Source organism: Lytechinus pictus, chromosome 14 (assembly GCF_037042905.1).
Source record: "Lytechinus pictus isolate F3 Inbred chromosome 14, Lp3.0, whole genome shotgun sequence".
Taxonomy (NCBI): domain Eukaryota; kingdom Metazoa; phylum Echinodermata; class Echinoidea; order Temnopleuroida; family Toxopneustidae; genus Lytechinus; species Lytechinus pictus.
Genome location: NC_087258.1, coordinates 11,379,151 through 11,401,070, shown reverse-complemented (window position 1 = coordinate 11,401,070; position 21,920 = coordinate 11,379,151). Strand labels below are relative to the sequence as shown.

Below are 21,920 nucleotides of genomic sequence, written 5' to 3'. Positions count from 1 at the left end.
GAACCACCCACCATTTTCTTGCCTGGCCTGACAGGTTGACATATAATTCCATAACAAAATACAAATATTTCGCTGAAAAAAAAACTTATGGAAAATGGTCCTGTAGATGCATAAAGAAATGAATAAATGCAATCGACGCAACAATCAATGCTCATGAAGATGCTGCCGCAACAACCCTTCTGAGTCCCCCACCCCCCCCCCCCCCCCAAGTCCACCGTCTTTACCATTACGCCATCACCACCACCTCCAGTTAATTCACATTTAGGGGTATTTTAGAGGAAACTCAACCAAGTCATTAACCAAGCAATACAAGCTACACAGTAAAAAATGAAGTGCTAATTTAGCACTTACAGTGCTTGTATAGTGACTGCACTATACGAGTGCTGAAAGTCTATAAAATTTTTGTTTCAAATTATGATCTCTATATTTTGGTGTCAATAGGTGCTCTGAAGTCTTATCCTTCAAATGCCATTAAAATAATTTAGTTTTATTCATGCTTGAGCGAACACGGAATGTTTTTGTCTGGGGTTAAAAAGGAGGCTTGCGCCAAAATGGCATAAAATTATAAATATGATGGTCGGACTTCTTGCTAATCAGCAGACTTCCTCTTAAAGTTTTCATTATCTTTGCCATAATTTTCGAATTATGCGGTTAAAATATCATTTCCGAATCATTTTATTTGCTTGAATAGTTCTGCTGTTGTTCATTTTAATATGTTCTCTTTTAGCTTTGAATATTCCTTCTTTAGGCAAGAACAATTTTTTTTTTAATCGAAGTATGGGAGAGCGGGTATTTTTTTTCTTCAAATCCTTTCATTGTGTGCTACAAAGGTTATGGTGCCTTTCAACAGTGGCATACTGATGGGTGGGGGCTCGGGGTGCTCCCCCCCCCCAAAAAAAAAAAAAAAAAAAATAACAGAAAACATAGAAGTGAAATATGATATCATTTTCTGACAATTATGTCCAAATCACAAAATGTGATATCTTAATAAAAAAGTGGAGATTTTTGCTTGCTCGCTTTACAACTTTTAAATACATTTTACCCGATCTGCCATATCTTGCTCCTTCAAAATTGACTCAATACACCATTGCCATTGAAAGACATGAATCCTTTCCTGTTTGTCCTGTCAAGGTCATAATTAAACTTGGTGAAGGATTCAATAACCCCTTGAAAATAGGATTCATGTCTTTTATAGGTACCATAACATAATTTGTTTCAGAAGGATTTGAATAATTACAAATTCTCCCGATTAATAATGCAAATCTTCTTACTTGGGTTTACAAAAAGTCTTCTTTTCTTACTTCTGAAGGAAAATTCAAAGGTAAAAGAAGTTTAAATGAAAAACAAAATAATTCAGGTAAATAAATAAATTTGTAAATGAAATTTGACAGCTTCAGCCCCCCCCCCCACTTTTTTCCAAAACCATGTACAAAAACGTAAAAATGACCATACGATTGTGATTTTTTGCATGGTCAGCCCCCCCACTTTGAAAACCGTTCCGCGGCCCCTGTATTATAGTACATTATACATCCTACATTGAAGTGAAACATTCTCATGGCTCGAAATAAAGCATTCATATAAACGGAAACAAACTGACAAGCTAAAACAAAAGAAACGAAATAGTGCCCCGATATCATAGAAAACTATAAAACTTTTAACATAAACTTTAACTGAAATGCGCCTCATGAATATTTTTTTCTTTCTTTCTTTCTTTCTTTCTTTCTTTCTTTCTTTCTTTCTTTCTTTCTTTCTTTCTTTCTTTCTTTCTTTCTTTCTTACGTTCTTTCTTTCTTTCTTTCTTTCTTTCTTTCTTTCTTTCGTTCTTTCTTTCGTTCTTTCTTTCTTTCGTTCGTTCTTTCTTTCGTTTGTTCTTTCTTTCTTTCTTTCTTTCTTTCTTACGTTCTTTTTTTCTTTATTTCTTTATTTCTTTTTTTTATTGTCGATATTAGAAATAAAATTACCAAAGATCATGAAGATATACAACCTAAACCAAAAACATATCTCAATCTTCCATATACATACTGGGCCGCGGAACCGGGGGGGCTGGGGGGCTTTAGCCCCCCACTTTTTTCCAAAACCGTGTACAAAAACGTAAAAATGACCATATGATTGTGATTTTTAGCATGGTCAGCCCCCCCCCCCCCCCCACTTTGAAAACCGTTCCGCGGCCCCTGACATGTACCTCAAATGAAGAAAATTTAAAGAAAATACCCCCAAAAAAGAATTAATGAGCAATAACCATAATATATAACACAAAAAAGGGCGAAAAAACTTAAGTGGTTCACTGGGAGCCTAACACTATTAAACAGACATTAAAAAAAAATTAAACAGACATGACTGTTTTGTTGCCCTTTAAAAAATATCGATCGCACTCGACTCGCGTTGTTCGATACCGTTACATATCGTTGGTTGCTGAATATGGCTGAATTATGCGAAGAGGAGATAGACCCAAGAATCAAGGTAAAATTCACATTTTTCAGCCATTGATATGCTTTCATAACTTTTTCATTGGTTTCTCATGTACTTTATATTTCAAAAAATTGTAATTCTGCCACGAGCCTCTGCGTTTTGGGATCCGAAACGTCGTTTTTCTGAGCCCAACTTACGCGGTATCTCAAGTTGCAGCTTCAGCACACTTGGCTCATCGGAGTTGCCCGAAGCTTCCGCGGCCGCGGATGGTTACCGGTGCTGTATGCATGGTGATGTGACCTTAATTCGCGCGTTACCTAATTTTGTGCATATATCTCTTTATCTAATTAATATTTTGAAAAACTGATATCACCAACAGAAAGAGCGACCCAAAATTACTTAGTATGGTAATTTTCTTGAAGGTAAGGTCTCAGATTGTGAAAATATTGGCAAAACATCGGCAAATTTTGTTACCTTTTGCGTCCGTTCCGAGAAAATCTGATCTTCTCGTCGATCTCGACAAGCATCAAGAAATCGCCAATTTGCAAGCAGAGGTCTCCAAATAAGTAAGTAAAATGTGATACCAACCGAATTAATGGCATTTTAACCTCCATCTGATGTAATTATCTTACCTTTGTCTGCTTGATTTTTTTTTTAAAGCTTTGCAACGACCGTGCGCAAATTAAGGTAGCCTAACTTTTTATGACACTTTAATATCAGCCGAGCGCGCAGTAGTGGATCACCATGTAATTTTGAGATCACGATACGAGCGAAACCCTTGACCTACTTGGCTTTTATAATTCCGTCAAGCGAATTTGACTTTGGATCATGCCTGCCGTCTGGTATTTACATGATTTGGATTAATTTAGATTATTTTAGTGTGAACTGTGAGAAATCTTTGATTGAAAATCAACTTCATGATAATTTTTTTAATGTGCGCAAATTATGGTCACCCCATCATACCTCAGGCGATGTTCGTGTAGGCTCCATCTCCACAACACTTCGCTACACCTACCCGAACCATTGCATTGGGCGATAAATACTCGCTTTCAAAAGCCAATGACAAACTGTCACTTTTTGGTAAAAAGGCAACATGTCATGTAAAAAAAGCCATTAGTCTAGTCTAAGCGTAGTCTAGACTATGGCAAGGCTCGACATTAGTGGTGGCCCGGGGCCACCAGAAATTCACCTCGGGCAACTATTATTGAAAAATATTAAGTTTTGGTGGCCCGAATCGGGCAACCAATAATTTTCAGAATAGCGCAATTTTTCTCCCCATTTTGCACGCATTTATCAACTTTCTACAGTTCAAATTGCAAGCCAGTTCGTCATGCGCCCTTTTTGTTGATCTACACACAAACACACACACAAAGTTGGCCTACCGCTATAGCATTAAGTAGCTTTTATCCAGCCTGCCGCGCCGGCCGGCTGGCGTGAGCTTTGCATGCATGCTTGAAGCAGCTGTGCGTTAGCAGCCTATTCAGACTCACTCACTCAGGGAGCTGCAATACGAAATGTTGCTACTAAGAAATCTTCCACAGAACTGTGAAAATCCAAGTCAAAGTCACATTTTACACCAATGAAATGCCCTTCTACAGACCTTTTTGCTAAAATCTGGTGTATCCTGATTATTTGCAAGCATTAAAAAGAGGAATCATGACCTCTCTTTTGACTCAAAAAGACCGATTTCCAAATGAAAATAATACACATAAAAACACATAGGTGAGTACATCACAGTCCCACATGTGCATTTGTATGTATGTTGTTACTTGGTTTCTTTTGAAGCTGTGTCTTTCCGGTCTTTTCTAGCCAAAAATAAACAGACAGTTACCTTCTTTCTTGTTTAAAAATGACTTCTTAAACAACTCTTGAGAAAGTAAATTCTTTGGGAAGGCATTTCATTAATATGAAATGTGAATTTCTCCAACATTTTGGCAAATTTAGGGAAGGAATTTTCTCACACTTTTTTTTGCCCTTTTATTATTTTCCTTCATTTTTTTTGACAGTGGTTAAACCATTTATACCCATTTATTCATTTTTAATGTTTTTCTTTATATTTTTCGGGCCACCAAACTTTAATATCGGGCAACAAAAAAAAATTATTTGAAGGTTTTGGTGGCCCTAACGGGCCACCACAAAAAAAAGTTAATGTGGAGCCTTGACTATGGTATGGAGATCGTGGCCGTGGCCTGGGAGGATGGGGGGCACTCAGTATATAATGCATGTTGGGTATGTGCCGCGGAGGGGACCCCCATTTTTACACTCAAATTTCTGTTCCAAGGCATAGCATTTTTATCTTATTGAGAAAAAGAACAAAGAAAGCCGCTCCAAAGCATGGCATTTTTATCGAGAATAAAAAAGAAAGAAATCCGTTCCAAAGCTTCGCATATTTTTCGTTACGTCGTTCTGGCCGCATTGATCCGCTACAATGAGCTGCAATTTTGGTGAAAAGCGGCCGCAGAGCGCTTCCCGACCATCGTCTCTGTGCGAGCGCACCCGGCAACCGTCTGTTTCGCGGAGTTTTCGACCTTTTTTTTTCTTTTTTTCTCGAGCACAGATGGCTTGCTATCGTGCAGCCACCATTAGGGGGTTAACAATGCAAAATCCCCCTGACGGGGCTCATCGATTTTTGTCTTTATTTCATAAAAATGTATAAAAAGTACTACCAAAATAAAGATTATTATTCCGTTTTTGGCCTGAAATGCACCAAAACGGGGGAAAATAAACTTCAAAGGGGAAAAAACAGTGACTTGCTTCGGCTGCCGCGCAACTTCACTTCCCAGATTTATTCGAACTTAATACATTAACATATGGCCATTGAGTCCCTGTACAGATCGAGCTAGAACTTCGGTCTCTGTATTTGGTGAGTGGAGCCAACGGAGTTCAGCGGAACAACCAACATAACAGAGACCGAAGCTTTTGGTCTACCGGCAGCCGTGCCGCCGGGCTACCTGCATGCATGTATGCCCGTTCCATAGGGATGCGTACGCACTCACACGCAGGCGACCCGTTCCAAGGACCCCCGTTTTCACATACATTTGTAGCTCTGAAGCCCGTTCCGAGGACCCTCCTTTTTACCATAAGCCCGCTCCAGAGCCCCCGTTTTTTGTCTAGCCCACAGCACACATACCTACCACTTTTTTGGTCGAGTACCAATCGAGTACGAATCATGGTGCGTTGGGTCGTGACCTGAAGAAAGTGCCGCGACAAATCATGCGTGCGACCTCGCTATAAGTATATAAAATAGCCCCGCACCGATCTCCTAGAGTAAATTCAGTTCGGTCAGTTTATAAAGTTTAGTCAGTTCAGTCAGGCTCTGTGACTGATTTTCACAGCCTACTTTTTCATTAAAAAAATCAGGATCAGATCACTGAAATTTTGCATAAATGGTACCATACCTTGACTCTGAATTGACCTAGGGCCTAATCCCTTTTACTTTCAGCAGCTTCAAAGTTATCCTGAGATCAAAACATTCTGTGTAACGTTACAGTGTGAGGTGCCATCAGGACGTCTGTGCCTGTGAGTGTTGGTCTCAGGTCACAGCTTGCGAAACATTCTTCAGGAACCATGAGGAACGTTGATGATCTTTTCCTCTGCACAATAAAATTAATGGTATTTAGGTCTAGTTGTTAATATGTGGCACCTTCTTGAATGACGTTACCTTCTACCTAGACGTATAGTATACAAATATATCAGGCGTTGAGAAAGTATAGTGGGAATTATTTATCCGAGGTTGGACTGGCAATTACTATTTTCCCTGAGTTTTCCATTTGCCAGTCCAACCAAGGATTAATGATTCCCCCTATGCTTTCGAAAGAATCGCCTGATATATTTGTTTTATATCCCTCTTTAAAGGAGAATGAAACTCTTGGAGCAAGTTAGCTTTTGTGAAAGCAGAAAAATCAAAGAATAAGATCAACAAAACTTTGAGTAAAATAGGACTAGCAATAAAAGAGTTATGAGCATTTGAATGTCGAGATCACTAATGCTATGGAGATCCTCCCATTGGCAATGCGACCAAGATCTGTGATGTCACACACGTACAACTCTCCCATTCGGACACTGAAAATATACCCCGAAACATCTCTTTTTGCTCATTCTAATCATATGACAAACGATTCATCAATGATATAATGTTGTGAAACCTCTATACTTGTCATCTCATAAAGAAAACACCTAACCTTGTGATAGACTCTATAAAAGTGAGAATATAAGTGAAATAAGTACTAAAGTAATGAGGGAGTTGTACGTGTGTGATATCACAGATCTTGGTCGCATTGCCGATGGGAGGATCTACATGGCACTAGTGATCTCAATATTCAAATGCTCATAACTTTCTTATTATTCATTCAATCTTCCTCAAACTTTCAACAATATGTTTCTTTGATTTTTCTCTTTAATATGGATTCAGCTAGTTTCAAGGGTTTCATTCTCCTTTAACTTGGGGACCTACATGTAGTCCTTGCTGATGTTTAACCAATCTGAGTTAGACCAAATCTAACGTTGCCGGACTTCTAGGCCTGTCGAGCTAATGTTAAGCAATTCCTGAGTAGGCTGCGTGCGGCTTCTACCCGACTGCACTTAATGAGAGGTCCACTGTGCTGCGTTGGCTGTTGATGCATTTGCACTCAAAATGTAAATAAATATGCGCAGGCTAAATATAGATTCTATGCTCTAAGAATTAGTATCGGATCTTGACTCACCTTGCTAGGTATATTCATTCCAAATTTAAGGATCCTGTATGAATGGCCGTCAGAATTATATTTTCTGCATCAATGTAATCTAGACCCAATTCCACAGTAGTAATTTGAGCGAGAGCTGGTATTTTACTTTATTTGCGATCGATTACGGGTGATCTGGGTCAAGTCAGGGAGCATAATGTGCAGTTCAACGTTGAGGGAACATATCAAGCTTGAGCATGCACAGTTCTCCCATGAAAGTATATTGAAAAATATACGGAGCTCGAAGAAAACTATAGGGGAAGGCGGGGTAAGTTGAGCATAGGGGCAAGTTGAGCCACCACCCCCAGTCCAATAATGAATGAGTTGGACATCGTTGTGGTGCCATGTATTGATGAGCCATTGCTTAACCCCTAACCCCACCACATTTTTTTCAACTTTGAAACAAAAGTAATTTTTTAGAGGGAAAAATACAAATTTCTGCCAAAAAAGTAAAAAAGGGTGTGAAATAGACAAGTGCTTTTTACACAAACACGTCTTTAAATATAAAAAAGACATAAGAACAACATTGTTAGTCCAGGTATGGATCTTCATTCTTGTCGTAGTTGTTTACATGATGGATGCATAAGAAATGTGTGGATGCGAAATTATCGCATTAAAGGGGAATCCAGCCTTGGTCATAAATGTTGTGTTTGAAAGGAGAAAAATAAACAAAACAGCATTGTGAAAGTTTGAAAGCAATCGGACAAGCAATAAGAAAGTTATGGCTGTTTTAAAATTGAGATCCCTAAGACTATGTAGATTTCAAATTGGCAACTGGGTAAGTAAATTATGACAAGGGGTAAGGACAACTTTCCCATAGGCCATGTACTTTATTATCAGTGATTTGTGGTTTTCTCCTAATTACCCATTCCCCTGGGGCAGTAATCTAAATATAGCCCAGGTAGTATATTTTTTTATGACCTCATGAAAGAAAAATATAATTTGAAGTAAAACTTTTGAAAAAAAATTTCATTTTAGCCATTTTATGTATTGGAGTACATTGAAGAGTAGTCCTTGCCTTACATCACTATGACATCACATATGCGGCCAATTTGAAGTCTCCATGGTTATAATGATTACCAATATTCACAGCTTTTGAAAATTCATAACTTTCTTATTGTTTGTCCGATATTGTTCAAACTTTCACCTATCAACTTGTCTGATTTTCCTTTTTCCTCTAAAAACAAGTTTTTGTTTGGGTTGGATTCCCCTTTAAGTTAGGACCGGGGTAAGTTGAGCAAACCAACATGGGGCAAGTTGAGCCATGGTAATTCTTATGGTAATGTAATATTTAAAAAATGTAAAAAGCCATCGATATGCAGGAAGAAAGGAGCAAATTTACATGACTGTTCTTTTACTTTTAGAGGATGTTGATATTTATAGAGAATAAGCGAGTGAAAAGACTTTGAATAAAAAATTGACATACATTTTGTACATAGTTTTTGTGGCTCAACTTACCCCAGAAGGTGGCTCAACTTACCCCACACATAGGACAAGTTGAGCCATTTGACATCTCCTTTTTCAAAGGTTACAGTGACTTTCAGTGTGGGGGTAGAAAGTTATATACAGGTGAAAAATATTTCAGAAGAATTTAATTTTAAGGCAATGTACTTATTTCTCCAAGATCATTAGTCATATCAATTCTAACATGCAAAAAGCAAAAAGTGTCACAACTTACCCCGCCTTCCCCTACAGAGCTACTTGCAGCGATGTGCTTTCCTATTGAAATTATACTTTGTCACATGATCGCGAATTGACTAATCATTTATCTAGAATACTCATGAATATTCATAAGATGGATATAATATAGTATAGTATACATGTAGACATCTTGTTTTTGTGTGCATGGTTTGCCGCATTCTGCACTTGTCGCTGGCATAGATTGTTACGAATATCGACAAGCATAATTGAAATAATAATTTCGGCTGCATTTTTTTTCTGGCTATGTCTACCTTTTGCTAAGAAATAAAACATGGGTAACATATTTTTCCATATTGTAACATAAATACGATATATTATAGACATAAAATCGTTAAATAGCCTTAAAAACGGACATACAGAAGCTTTTCGAAATGCACCCATCGGAGTAAAATCGCATGAATCACTAAAACGCTAAAGCAAAACAATATATAATAGAACCAAAACTAGACAATGGACGCTTAATGGCGAGCCGTGATTGGCTGTCAAGTAAACAAGTTAGGTTTGGTACCAGCCGTATATTGAAGCGAAGCAACTAAAATAACGCAAGGGCTCTTACGAACTCCTTCTGGCGGCACAAAATCTGGTCTGTTAGCTGGATATACGCTGCCTTGAGCATGCGCAAATGAGTGAAACTCCTTGCTCGGCTGAGCACCTTAAACCAAGATGAACAGTATGTTCAGCGTATGCTTGGTTGCTCAGCAAGTGGTTAGCAATAGCCGAACTACTACCACCGTCCGTTGCAGTTGTAGCGGTACGTTTTCTGCATTTGACAAAATTCAAATTATTTGAGAGTAATGTAGGATATGTAAGTATTGTTTTGCAGGTAATAAAATTGGCTATATACATGTACATATGTTTTGATTTGAAAGAACTATCAAAAAGAAACCACTCATTTTTTTCCATGTCCTTTTTGTGTAATGCGACTGACTGATCTCAAGGATGTTATGGCATCCACAATATACAGCCGGCAACCTTTTTCTATGTATTGCTCTAAAGCTTTATTTGTCAAGTTGGATTCATAGTATAAACTTTACAGAAAGTCACACCCTTGTAAAACTTACAGCACCAAGTAATAAAAAACATGTAAGTGTAATGATTGACATTGGAATTGCCCTTTTTTAAGCATTATTTTAACACTGTGATTCAGGGAATAATTTTCCTGGTATCACATCGCAATTTGCTCCACATTTTTGAAAGACTGCTATGCATAAAGTCTTTTGTATAGCATATTTTTACATACATGTACATGTAGGACTGTACTTAGTTGAGAGCTTTTCTCTTATGACCAAAAATGCTATTCAAGTTTGTAAGGCCAAATTATTCCCTGTGATTATTACTGTACTTCATCTTCAAGTTGTACATGTAGATCTACCATGTAATTTAAACTGAAGTACATCTACATACATTGTAAATATGGTTCTTGGAATTATTCAATTTGTTTAAGAATTTATAAAAATGTGTGTATCGGAGAGTTGAGAAGAGGTACATCTCAAGGCTCTGCTGCAATGTGATTGCAGAGCTCAAGGTTTGATACACATGCCATAGATTCAGCCGGAGTTTGTTACTACGTACGTGTTTGTATGCTGATTTTTTTGTGTGTTTGTGTGTAGTTCAAAGGAAATAGGGTAAGTAAACTGGCTTGCAATCCGAATTGCAGAAAGTTAGTGAAACTACAATGCATGCAAAAACGGAGAAAAGGTGTGCACATCTTCAAAAAAATTGGTTGCCCAAATGGGCTACTGCCTTTTGTATAGATTTCACTAACCATGGCCCGAGGTAAATTTCTGGTGACCCAGTGCTATTGCTAGCCTAATGTTGAGTCTTGACTTCTATAACTTATACAAAATAATACATGCATCTCTCCAATCAAACAACTCCATTTTAGTAGCTCATCAGCGTAGTATGCTACTCGCTATTGACGAAATATTTCATTTTAGCATGGTTTGGTTCATTTTTTTTTCTTGCATTCACTAATAACAGACAACACCTAATAGCCTTCTCATAACAAAGGTATGCATCAATACAGGAAACAGCTGTTTGAAGCTTATTATTAAAGGATGCATCATATTTTTTAAATATACTGGGCGTACCGTCTACAGTGTGTACTACATGTAGGTGAATGAGGAGCATGATGAGATTCTTTGTTGCATCCAGGAAGAGCATAATGGACATAAAAATAGGAAAGAAAAAGTCCCAAAGTATGAATATTTTTAAATTTTGTATATTTTTGTTCTCATCCCCAATTTTACTCCCCCTTTTACTTGCTCTTTATCTCCCCCACCCCCTGCTCTCTCTCTCACTCTCTCTCTCTCTCTCTCTCTCTCTCTCTCTCTTTCCCTATATGATGATTCATGTACTTCTTTTGCTTTGATTATGAAAGGCAGAAAATTATATTTTGGAAAATGTAACTTTGGTTTCATCAATTATTGCCTCAAAATACAAAATAAATAAAAAGAATGTTGTGCAAGATATGAGCCTGCTTGTAGTTTGTCTACCAATAAAATCAATAAATCGTAATCTTTATATCTGCATGTAGTGTATGGTCACGGAGTAGCTTATACTGTATGATGTAACAAATCCCACAACGTTCCATGAACAAGTATGTCTACATGTGCATAAAGAAGTAAAACAACATGTCTGATCAAAAGCTTTAGAAAAATAAAAGAAATTTATTATGAAGTTGCGCATTTTTTTATGCCTGAGTCATGTCAGAAGTTTTTTGTTGTGGAATCCGGCGGTATCCTGATAGATAAATTCATGAAAGGAGAAGTGCAAAGAAGTCACAGATTATACAATATTGATTTCATTTTTTTTTAAAGCAAACATTCATTTTAAAAATTGAGAAAAATATGAAAAGAATGGAAAAAACTTGCCTATGTTTACGTGGCCATCTTGTTCTATCATTCATCTTAAAAAAGAAACCTGGGTTATGATTGGAATACTGGATAAAACATACTTGATAATCAAGTTAAGATATTCAGAAGACGAAAATGATAAACTATTTGTTATGTAAACATTGTTTTATCGGAATACCGGAACGAAAAAAACGAAACCGGAACCCACACACATCGGACGGATTCCGGTATTCTGTCCGTTCCCACCCAGGCCTACATGTTTTTGTGTAAAAAATCTAAAAAATATCAACAGCAAGGGATAATTTCAGTCACATTTTATGACAATGCGGGGCTTATTACAATGAACCCAAGTCCAGCACCAAGACTGATCTTGGTTGCTACATTTATTGATCTTCATCCTCCTCTCAGTAGCCTTAATGTTTTCGTGCCTTTTTTTTATATTTCCAATTTTGGTAATTCCCTATGGAAAAGTGTCCTCGCCATAAAAATATCAACATTTAAGGTCTGTTATGTACATGTAGGGCTGTGCATTATCTGTTCATGTACGTACAGTGTTGGTGTACATGTGCAGTATATATGGATATGTATAACAAAGTAAATATTTTCATTTTGTAGCTTGTACCATATTTCATTTTCATTCTAAATTTTGTTTGCTAGGAGGAACTTGAACGTTTGAATTCATCGACAGACCAAATCAACTCCTTGGAACTACAGCTTGATGTAAGTCTGATTGAAATACCTATACCATAATTTCAGTTTGACAATTGCACCTTGAGCATCTGTAAAAGCAAATGTGAGTCAGTGGACAGCAGGTGTCCACCAGTTGGATTCACCGGTCAGGTGCATTGTAATGTCAGGGCATGAATTGATATTTAATTGACTGACAGGCATCAGGCCCCTCACAGTTCCCTCCCTGTTTTTATGTTAATGAAAGTTTAGAAGATCATACAACTCTAAATATGATGTAATTGTTCATTACTGTCATTATAAATATTTGATAAGCATGAATGAAGAGTTCAGATGGCTCCAAAATTATGTTTAAAATCCACTTTCGATTGAATATGTGTTATTCGTAAATGATTATTATTGATTTAGAGGCAGCAAAATTTGTTCATTTAAATTTTGAAAGCAGCAATAAGGCCACTTTTTTTCTCATAATTTCCTCAAGATAAGAAAACTGCATGAAATATTGGAACTAAAAACAGTTTCCTAGCTATGCATGAATTAATGAATTACATGTAGATTAAAGAAATCTGTTCGATCGTAACTTTTACGTTACCTAGTAGAAATTTGACTTGGAATACAAAAATAGTGCATCTTTTTTTTTCAATTAGTACTTACAATTCAAAGTATATAAGAATTAGTAGCAACAGCAGCATCACCAGATATTTTTTTGGTGCTCATTTTATATATTTTTTTCATCCATTTTGCTTCTACAGGAAGTACGAGCGACATTTCGGCAGGCTCTCACAGAGTCAACACAAAGTCTCAATGCGATCTCTAAGAAAATTGGAAGTGCGATAGAAAAGGCACGGCCTTATTATGAAGCCAGACAGAAGGCTAAAGAGGTAAATATGTGCCTATTCACCCAATCAAAATGTGTTTGTTAAACCCATTCAATAATTAATCCCTTTTAATCCTCAAATTGGCAATAATAATTATTTTTTATTAATTTTCATCCTGTGAAAAAATACATGTAAAACATGATTGGTATTGATGTTAAATTAATTGATTTACTGAAAAGTTGCCAATTTGCATTATTAAACAGTGATTTGTTGTTTTCATTATGCTGCCAATGGAGAGTGTTTCAAGGTTAGCATGTGCCAGGCTTTAATCAATATGGCTTTGTTATGTTATTGTGCTCTTAATCAAACAAACTTTCTTTTTAGATTGGGAATTCCCCTCCAGCAGGAATCAACGTTTCCTATTTCTGAAAATTTTCTGTTTTATTTTGTTTCCTTTAAACTTCCTAATTCAGAGTTATGCCTTTCAAGAGCTGAGCTGGTATTAACAATTAGCCACCATATATGAATTATATTAACTTAAATTTATGTTCTTCACCAAGAGAACAAGAACCAACCATTATATGTCATCAAACATAGACTCAGATTTTAATTGTTTAATACATACTTCCAAACAAGTATTTATTTCAATTTGAGACATTAAATTGAAAAGATTGTAAACTTGATAACGGAATCATTAAATTAAGCTCTCCATCCTATGAGTAAATTACATGTACATGTATAGAGAGTTCATTAAAATGGGGATACATGTAATTTTACATGATCTACGTGAACGAGATAAATTTCAGTATAAGATTTATTTGTGTGGACAAATATAGGGTACATGAGACACAAGATTTTTCTCCTGTTTGCACTTCGTATGGAAATGATACTGTAGGCAGAGGTTGGACTTTGTAGGTCAGATCTCAGAATCTGATAATTAGCTATTAATTTTTTTTAACAGACGTCAATGATAGTATCTCTTGAGCAAATCAGCCCTACTTTGTCTGACCCCTACATTACAAACCCAGACTTCTTGTAGCTCATGTTGACAGTGTTCATCATGCTAGATTGATTTTCTATGCACAGAAGGAGCTTAACATACTGTGTTTTGTGTTTATACAGAGAATCTAAATTCAAGCTCATGCCGTAGGATTTGAGATCTTTCAAATTTTGATTCTGTATTTTAGACTCAGCATGTGCTGGCATAGTTTTGCTTTTCTGTTTGCCACCTATGAGGTAGAGCATGTTATTACCCTTGTTTCCCTTGCAACCATCCTATTTATTGTGTAACAAAAAAATACCACTTAATATTTTTCATTTATGTATGATATATTTGATGATTTATATACAAAACTATTGTTCATTATCTTGATGTCAAATTTCAGATATGTATTTTCTTGTCCAGAATTTTGTTATGAAAAATGTTGCAAAAACCAGTAAATGAAAATGAAAAAATGAAAATTACAGGGCAGGGAAAATTTTACATCGGGGCTGGGGGCAATTTAGCCCCGGAAATGCTCAAAGGAGCCCTGGAAATCCCCATTCAACGCAATGCTAAAGCTTACCCAATATTGCAGATTTAGGCAGTAAGTTGTGAAAACTATCCCCCCCCCCAAAAAAAAAAAAAAAAAAAAATGAAAAAATGAAAAATGATAAAATGAAAATATTTCACCTGTTAGGGACCTTTTGAATCAGCCACCATGAATTTGAAATTGAATTCTCTCTACAAAAAACACAAAGGAAAAGCTGTGCTTATGCTGGCTGTTTTGAGAGGTTTCTTTATATAAACAGACTCTTTGATCATTGCTATTGTCATGTATAATGATCGCTTGTACAAACTTGAAGTTCATTTCCAATCAGGGCATTGTGTTGTCATCCCGCAAAGTTTTTTTTTATTATTCTCTCTCTCTCTTTAGTTGTCTCTCCAATATTTGCACCATTATATTGTGCTACAGTACCACTCAAGTTTTTGTTAGTGTAATGTAGGGTACATTTTTTGAACAGTGTACATATTTTTACTATTTTGGACAATATACATCAAACTAAAGGGAGAATCCTGATGTCAATTATATTTTTCTGAGCATAAAATGTATAGAAACATTAATAAAGGTCTGAAAAAATTCAAAGAATCTTTAGATTTTTTTTACATCAAATCCAAGCAGCCCCAACAAATAATGATATGAAATGTTTATTTAAAAAATGTTTTTAGAGCTTTTCTATTATTAAATGACTTCAATAAATTTTTCTATGTTAGGTTTGCTTGATTTTTCTGTTTTTATTGAAGGTAGTCTTGGTACATAGCATCCTGCTCATTGAATATCAGATGACAATTACTGATGAATGTCATTCATTCAGAATTCATCTACACTTGTATATCATAGTGACTGACTACCAGGCACTTGAGATTTCATTACAGTATCAAAATACCGGTAATATGTGGACTAAAGAATCATTGAATGTGTTTCTTTGAAATTTAAGATGTGTAGTCATCAAATGCAATTCAAAAAATCATATTCAACCACAAAATCTGCCTTTCTGATTGGTTGGGTTTGGAATTGCATCTGATTTTTTTTTCTTTTGATTGCAAATGCAATGGGCATTTGACCTGTTGCATTAAGCTTCTGACAATGAGCTATGCATCACTTTACAAATAAATGGAATACAAGTAAGATTGGACTCTCAAAGTTTTTTTTATTACATTACATGTATTTAGAAAGTTCATTCCTATTTAGTTGAATTGTCAGGAGAACTCTTTTATCACAATTCGGTTCTTCTTGTCTGGCATTGCATGGACAGTTATTAATTCATGCATATTTTAACAAAGAACATTAATGAAACATCTCCTTACCCCCCCCCCCCCATGAGTCTTAACACAATAAAATTGCCAATCTATAAGTTTGAAAAAGTTGCTCATTCCCAGGTGTTGGGTAGTTTTCATCTGGTTGAAAAATAGATAAATGAAGTATTCATAATCCCTCAAGAGCCTTCATGAAAGAACGTGTCCGGCGTTTTCTCTGACCAATATCTGACTGTTTATCCAACAGTTACCATAGCAACAGCCAGCTACCTTTGCTTCTCAACCAATCAAAATCAAGGAAAGTTTTCACATACAAATGTTGATGAAACACTCAATTTGAGTGTAGTCAAATGATAAACCCCTATTCTCTGTATTATTTTCACTCTAGCTTCAACTGGAGACCCAGAAGGCTGCTCTACGCTTTGAGCGAGCCTGCAGCATGCTGACAGCGGCCAAGGAAATGGTGGACTTGGCTGAGCAGGGTCTGTTCCAGGATGGGCGCACCTTTGATGCCAACTGGCAGGAGATGCTCAACCATGCCACAATGAAGGCAAGTATTTAATTCAGTTCCATTTCAGCTTATTAATAATATGATGTACATATACATCAGGGTGCTACATAAGCACTTGCCCGATTGCCCGGGGCAAGTAAAAGTTATAGTCAGGGCAAGTGTTTTGAAGTAAAGACCAAAACTACTTGCCCGAATTGGGCAAGTGCATCTAAAAAGTTATGTAGCACCCTGTACATAGAAATATTTCATTGACTTGCTTATACATGAACATAAAAATTGCATGAGTTCATAGACATGACACATCATTAGAAATGATTACGATGGAAAATATAGCATTTTTCAATCCTGAGCATGATCTGTTCCCTTGACATGGGTCACTCCTGTGCATTCATCAGTTTTGGCTACACACACTGCATTTTTCACAATCTTTTTCTCCTTTTCTTAGTGATTACAACCTCAGTTTTGTTAAACACTAGTTTCCCCAGGATCGTTGCGCTGGTAGTTCAATTATAATTCTTCCCTGCTTTTGAGATTCATTCCTTATTGTTTATACGTTCTCACTCACATGCGTTCTATTTAGAAAAAATAAACTTTCTCTACAAGGGCTACTTTTCCTTTTCTTGTTCATTCCAATGTTCATTTGAATTTAACCCAGTGGTAACTTACAGGGGATACATGTACATGTATGTTGGAACTTTCAGGAACTGGTTTGGATATTTTAGGGGTTACTTGTATATCGCCCCTAGCCCCAATCTATCTTTTTCACTGCTACTGGTCGAGTGACAAATATTCATTTGCTGTCATTGGCAGCTATTGATAAGAGACCAACTTTATGTCCTGTTCTTTTAGAAAAATTGTTGACCAGTGGTTTTTGGATGGACTCATGGTAGAGCTATTGTAAGTCTCCATAGATATAGAAACTTCTTGAAAATGAAGTGATTTTACAATGAAAAACATATGTGAGGCGTCGCCTTGATCAACGCATTGATTTTATTGGACAATTATGTACAATTAAAAATTTTATTTCTCAGTGAGTTATTTTTGAGAGGCGACGCATAAATCTGGCAGCTATGTAACTGATAATACTACCCATTTACAGGTTGGTGAAGCCGAGAATGAGAGGACACTTAGCGTTCATGAGCATCTCAGCACAGCCGCTAACTTCAATGAGGCAGAGAGAGAGGTGAAAAGGCTGCAGAAATCACTACGAAGCAACATCAATAAATCAAGGTGGGTTTAGGAGAAAGCTTCATTCGATGCCATTCAAAGGAGCAATTCAATATCTCAGTTTGATAAATAATAATAATAATAATCTGCTTTTATTTAGTTCATAATACATTAAACATTTTCTCTATGTGCTTTACTGATAATGGCTAGTCATTGGATCCTGACTTGCCCACTTACAATGTATGCACTTTCTCCACTCCCTGGGAAGCATTCCAACAAGTGTTTACCGTCTTCAGTTGCTAGACATACTATACTACATTGTCTTTTGCATATTTTGGGGTAATTCTTTAACATTTAATTCTCCCTCAGAGTCCCTGTAACATGCATACATTGTGTATGATCAGGGATGAAATCTGCAATCACCAATGAAATATGTTTTAAATAGCTAACATGGCCAATTTTCAAAGTGATATTTCACTGCTAGGGCATCAAAACCTTGCACATCAAAAATGCCTCCGAACCCCCAACCTTTGTAAAAGGTTTACTCTACTAAAAAACTAATTCTTTATACAGTTTAAACAGATTATGATTTGTAATTGTAACTACAACCTTTAATAACCCACAGAATGTATGAGTTCTTGCTGAAAAATGAAAAGCATTTCGATCATCTTTGTTTTTGTTTTTTCCAGGCCCTATTTTGAGATGAAAGCTTCATTCAACCAAAACCTTGAGGTAGGCTTTATTTCAAATACCTGTAGATTTATAGTAATACTGCGGAGGACATTAATATTAAGAAACCAATATAAACATGTTTACAGAATTATCAGAGCTTGACTCCATTCATTGTTGAATGATTGATATTTGTTCACTGTTAAAAAGGTAATTGACCTTGGCCCTGCACTATAAAAGCTTTGCGATTGATCATACGGTTGATGTACAATAGCTTTCACATGACAATTAATGCAATTGATAATAAAAATCAAAAGGTTTTAAAGGCTGCAATTGTGTTACAAGGCCCCAACCCATCAGCACAAATTTTTAATGATCGATAGGACTGAATTTTACGATTGATTGCAGTGATAATTATACGCAATCAGTTGTTAAACCTTTGATCAGTCGATTTGTGTTACAGGGCTTTGTGCTGGTCACTTCAACACTAGTACAACCAAATAAAAAAATTATATAGAAAAAAAAATTATATTATTTAAGTATCTGTATTCATAATAATATATTTTTAAAAGTAAACAGCAGTATTCTCATGCATTTTGACTTTCCATTACCATTTAGTTTTATGTAATTTTGGATCTGTCTCCATGAATGAAAGATATCATGTTGACATTCCTGCTCCGGGTTTGCAACTCTTGTTGGCTCCATGTTACAAAAAGTTCAGACTGAAATTGTAATTTCCTATCACAGATTGAATTTTATTTCAGTCTATCGCAATTCTTTGTCAGACAGGTCCTGGGGACAGGACTTACAATGTACATGATCCACCAAAGGACCCTGTTGTATGGAAACTTGTTTTCAATGACAAGTTACAAGCTGCAGTTATAAGCTACTAAAGTGGTGCCATTTGATTGGTTTAGAAAAAAATCTCATAAAATTCTAGCATTGTTGGGGATAAAGAAATTATTAAATGGGCCCTGATCTGATTCCAATATGTGAAGTATCATTGTGTATCAGACATACACATAAGTTTATATCTCATCAAAAATAATTCTTATGAATATGATAATCTAGATGCTGACCAAGGATTCTCTTTGCTTTATTACCGTTTCAGAGACACAAAAGAAGAGTCAGTGAACTAGAGAAGGATGTTTCATCTGCAAAGAAAGTGTATTCTAATGCTCTACGGAAACTGGAACAGATCAGTGACCAGATCCATGAGCAACGACGGACGTCTGCGTCGAAACTTGGCCAAAGAGAATCTGGGGTGGGTGCAGAAGCCTCGCCCATCATCCGAGACAACCCGTCATCCTTTTCACCGGGTCATAACCGGAATCTCTCGGTGGAGGTGAAGAAGATTGACCTGGTCATCAAGCAGCATCGAGATAGTGCGTCACCGTCGCAACGATCCAAGGACGACATGGATTTATCGCCGTCAAAGGTGTATCCACTTCCACAGAGGCCTCTGAGCTACTCGGATAATAGGGCACCCGATCCACATTCCATCCTGGCCTCGTTCGAGTCGACCGAACACCTGGACAATATTTCTGACACCGTCAGTTGCATGTCGGAGCCCATGCTTGACATAGACTATGAGGAGGAGTTTGATAGCGGATTGGACACGCTAGCCTCCAGGACAACGGCTTCATTGGTCTTCACAGGAACAGAAGGTCCATTTGAGGATAAGGACATTGACAAGATGAAATCAGAGTCAACATCTCCTGTAGAGCATCAAGAAGCATCCGATAGACTGGCAACCAAAGTTTCGGATCAAGCAACTATTGAAGGAAATGGTGCAGAAGACACTGCACTTGTTCATGGTAGGTCAAATAATGAAGGAACTGCAGACATCGCAGAAGATGTGTCCAATGATCTCACTCCAAGACAGCATCCAGGAGATGATACAGGTGATACTGATGAAGGTTGTGCAGCTGATGAGCCTGATGTGGAATGTCCGACCGGAGGCCATGAAAGAACCCATCCTGCAGGGCAAGACAACTCTGCAGCAGTTATCAACACCAAATCAGCTGACATCCAGGAGACAGTGTCTCCAAATCATCAAAATCCAGATAATGTTGATGCTGAAGATCAGACACAAAGTCATTGTGATGACCAACTGTTTGTGGAAGAAGAGGAGACGGATGGGACGGTGGTAGAAGAAGAGACATTTGTTTGAGGGTATTCAGAGCTGCTTATTTTTATCAGGTACAAGTACTTGCCGTGTGTGGAAGTCATTGTGTGTTGTAGTCATTATTTATCGCCATCCCTATTTCGTGAGTTCCAAACGTGTGTAATCTACACTGTGCAAAGGTATATGCCAATATGTCAATCCTTCATGTGAACAATATTAGCTTAGCAAGCGATGGTTCCAAACAAGACATCCTTGCACCAGGCATATATAAGCAGAATAGAGGACTAAAGTCATTGCTATCTTTAATAGACCCTTGGCTAGCTGAAACTTTTGGGGGGGCGTGACATCACATTATTTACTCTATAGTGCTATTGCCTCTTGTGCTTAGTAGTGGATGATATTGCAGTCCAAGTTGCTCATTTTTAAGTGTAAAAATAATTTATCATAATTTCACCTTGAAGATGAAATCATATTCACTGATTTTTTTTTTTTTTACAAAATCCCTTAAAAGTACTTTTGCTTATTGCTTGTAAGCTGTTGAAATTCCCCATGCTCAAAAGTATCAGTATTGAAACAAACGCTTTCTGTCTATGGGAAGAGAGTCTCATTAGGGCCCCTTATCACAAAGCTTTAGTCTTGATCATAGGGTTGATTTCTACAATTGATTGCATTTATCGTCATGTACAATCAGTGGCACAAATCAACTGTACAATCATTCTCTGATATTTGTGTAACAAGGCACAGATCCTTGTGTCACATTTGTGAGCAAACATTCTTGTTAATGAGAACAGGAAATACTTCAATAAACATATATTTCCCACAAGAAAATTAAAGCAAAACTATGATGACCTTTTTGCTTTCGCTTTCAAAGTACACAGGACATTGTATGATATATGTGCCATGCACATGAAGGGTAAATACTCCATATTTTATAAGAATTCTTTGCTTGTTGATAGGTTATGTATTGCTAATGAAAGAGAAAAACTCATTGCAATGAAGATGTACATGTATATCTCCATACGGGGAGGGGGGGTTCAAAAAGCTGTTCATAAGTTAAGAGCGACTTTAAGAACGACTGGTGAACCTTTCTTACGCGCTAAACCTTCGCCAAAGAACAAGACAGAAACGTGGCGAAACGCAAACAAAGGATTGCCAGTCGTTGTTAAAGTCGCTTTTAACTTTAATACGAATTCCTTTATGAAACATCCACCTGTAGTTTCTCTGTTTAATGTTATTGCAATTTTTACAGCTTGGTAATTTGTGCACCTGCATGTACTTAAAACAAATACAAAAATTTGTTGTTTTTTTTTCATGAATATTATGTATAAATTTGGTCTTTATTCAAGTGGTGTATACACGTGTATAAATAATAAAGAAAGCACCATGCATAATGGTACATATTCAAATTGCATACATGAATTTCAAATGTGGAAACCTGTTATGTTTGTAAATTTTGA

The 21,920-nt window shown here is 36.7% G+C and overlaps 1 protein-coding gene across 1 annotated transcript; it reads left to right on the top strand.

Moving 5' to 3' along the window:
• Positions 1-2,384: 2,384 nt before the first annotated feature.
• Positions 2,385-20,952, top strand: LOC129276637 (SH3 domain-binding protein 5-like). The gene is made up of 7 exons (XM_054913028.2): positions 2,385-2,460; positions 12,344-12,406; positions 13,126-13,254; positions 16,377-16,538; positions 17,599-17,729; positions 18,356-18,398; positions 19,447-20,952. Exons 1-7 carry the CDS (start codon positions 2,419-2,421, stop codon positions 20,506-20,508), a joined length of 1,632 nt encoding a protein of 543 aa, XP_054769003.2. The 5' UTR covers positions 2,385-2,418; the 3' UTR covers positions 20,509-20,952.
• Positions 20,953-21,920: the final 968 nt, after the last annotated feature.

Bases quoted from the DNA above. Each gene is read 5' to 3' on its own strand.
- LOC129276637 (XM_054913028.2), top strand. From the start codon at position 2,419: ATGGCTGAATTATGCGAAGAGGAGATAGACCCAAGAATCAAG. The intron at 2,461-12,343 runs GTAAAATTCACA...TTTGTTTGCTAG, and splicing joins AGATAGACCCAAGAATCAAG to GAGGAACTTGAACGTTTGAA. The intron at 18,399-19,446 runs GTAGGCTTTATT...TTACCGTTTCAG, and splicing joins CATTCAACCAAAACCTTGAG to AGACACAAAAGAAGAGTCAG.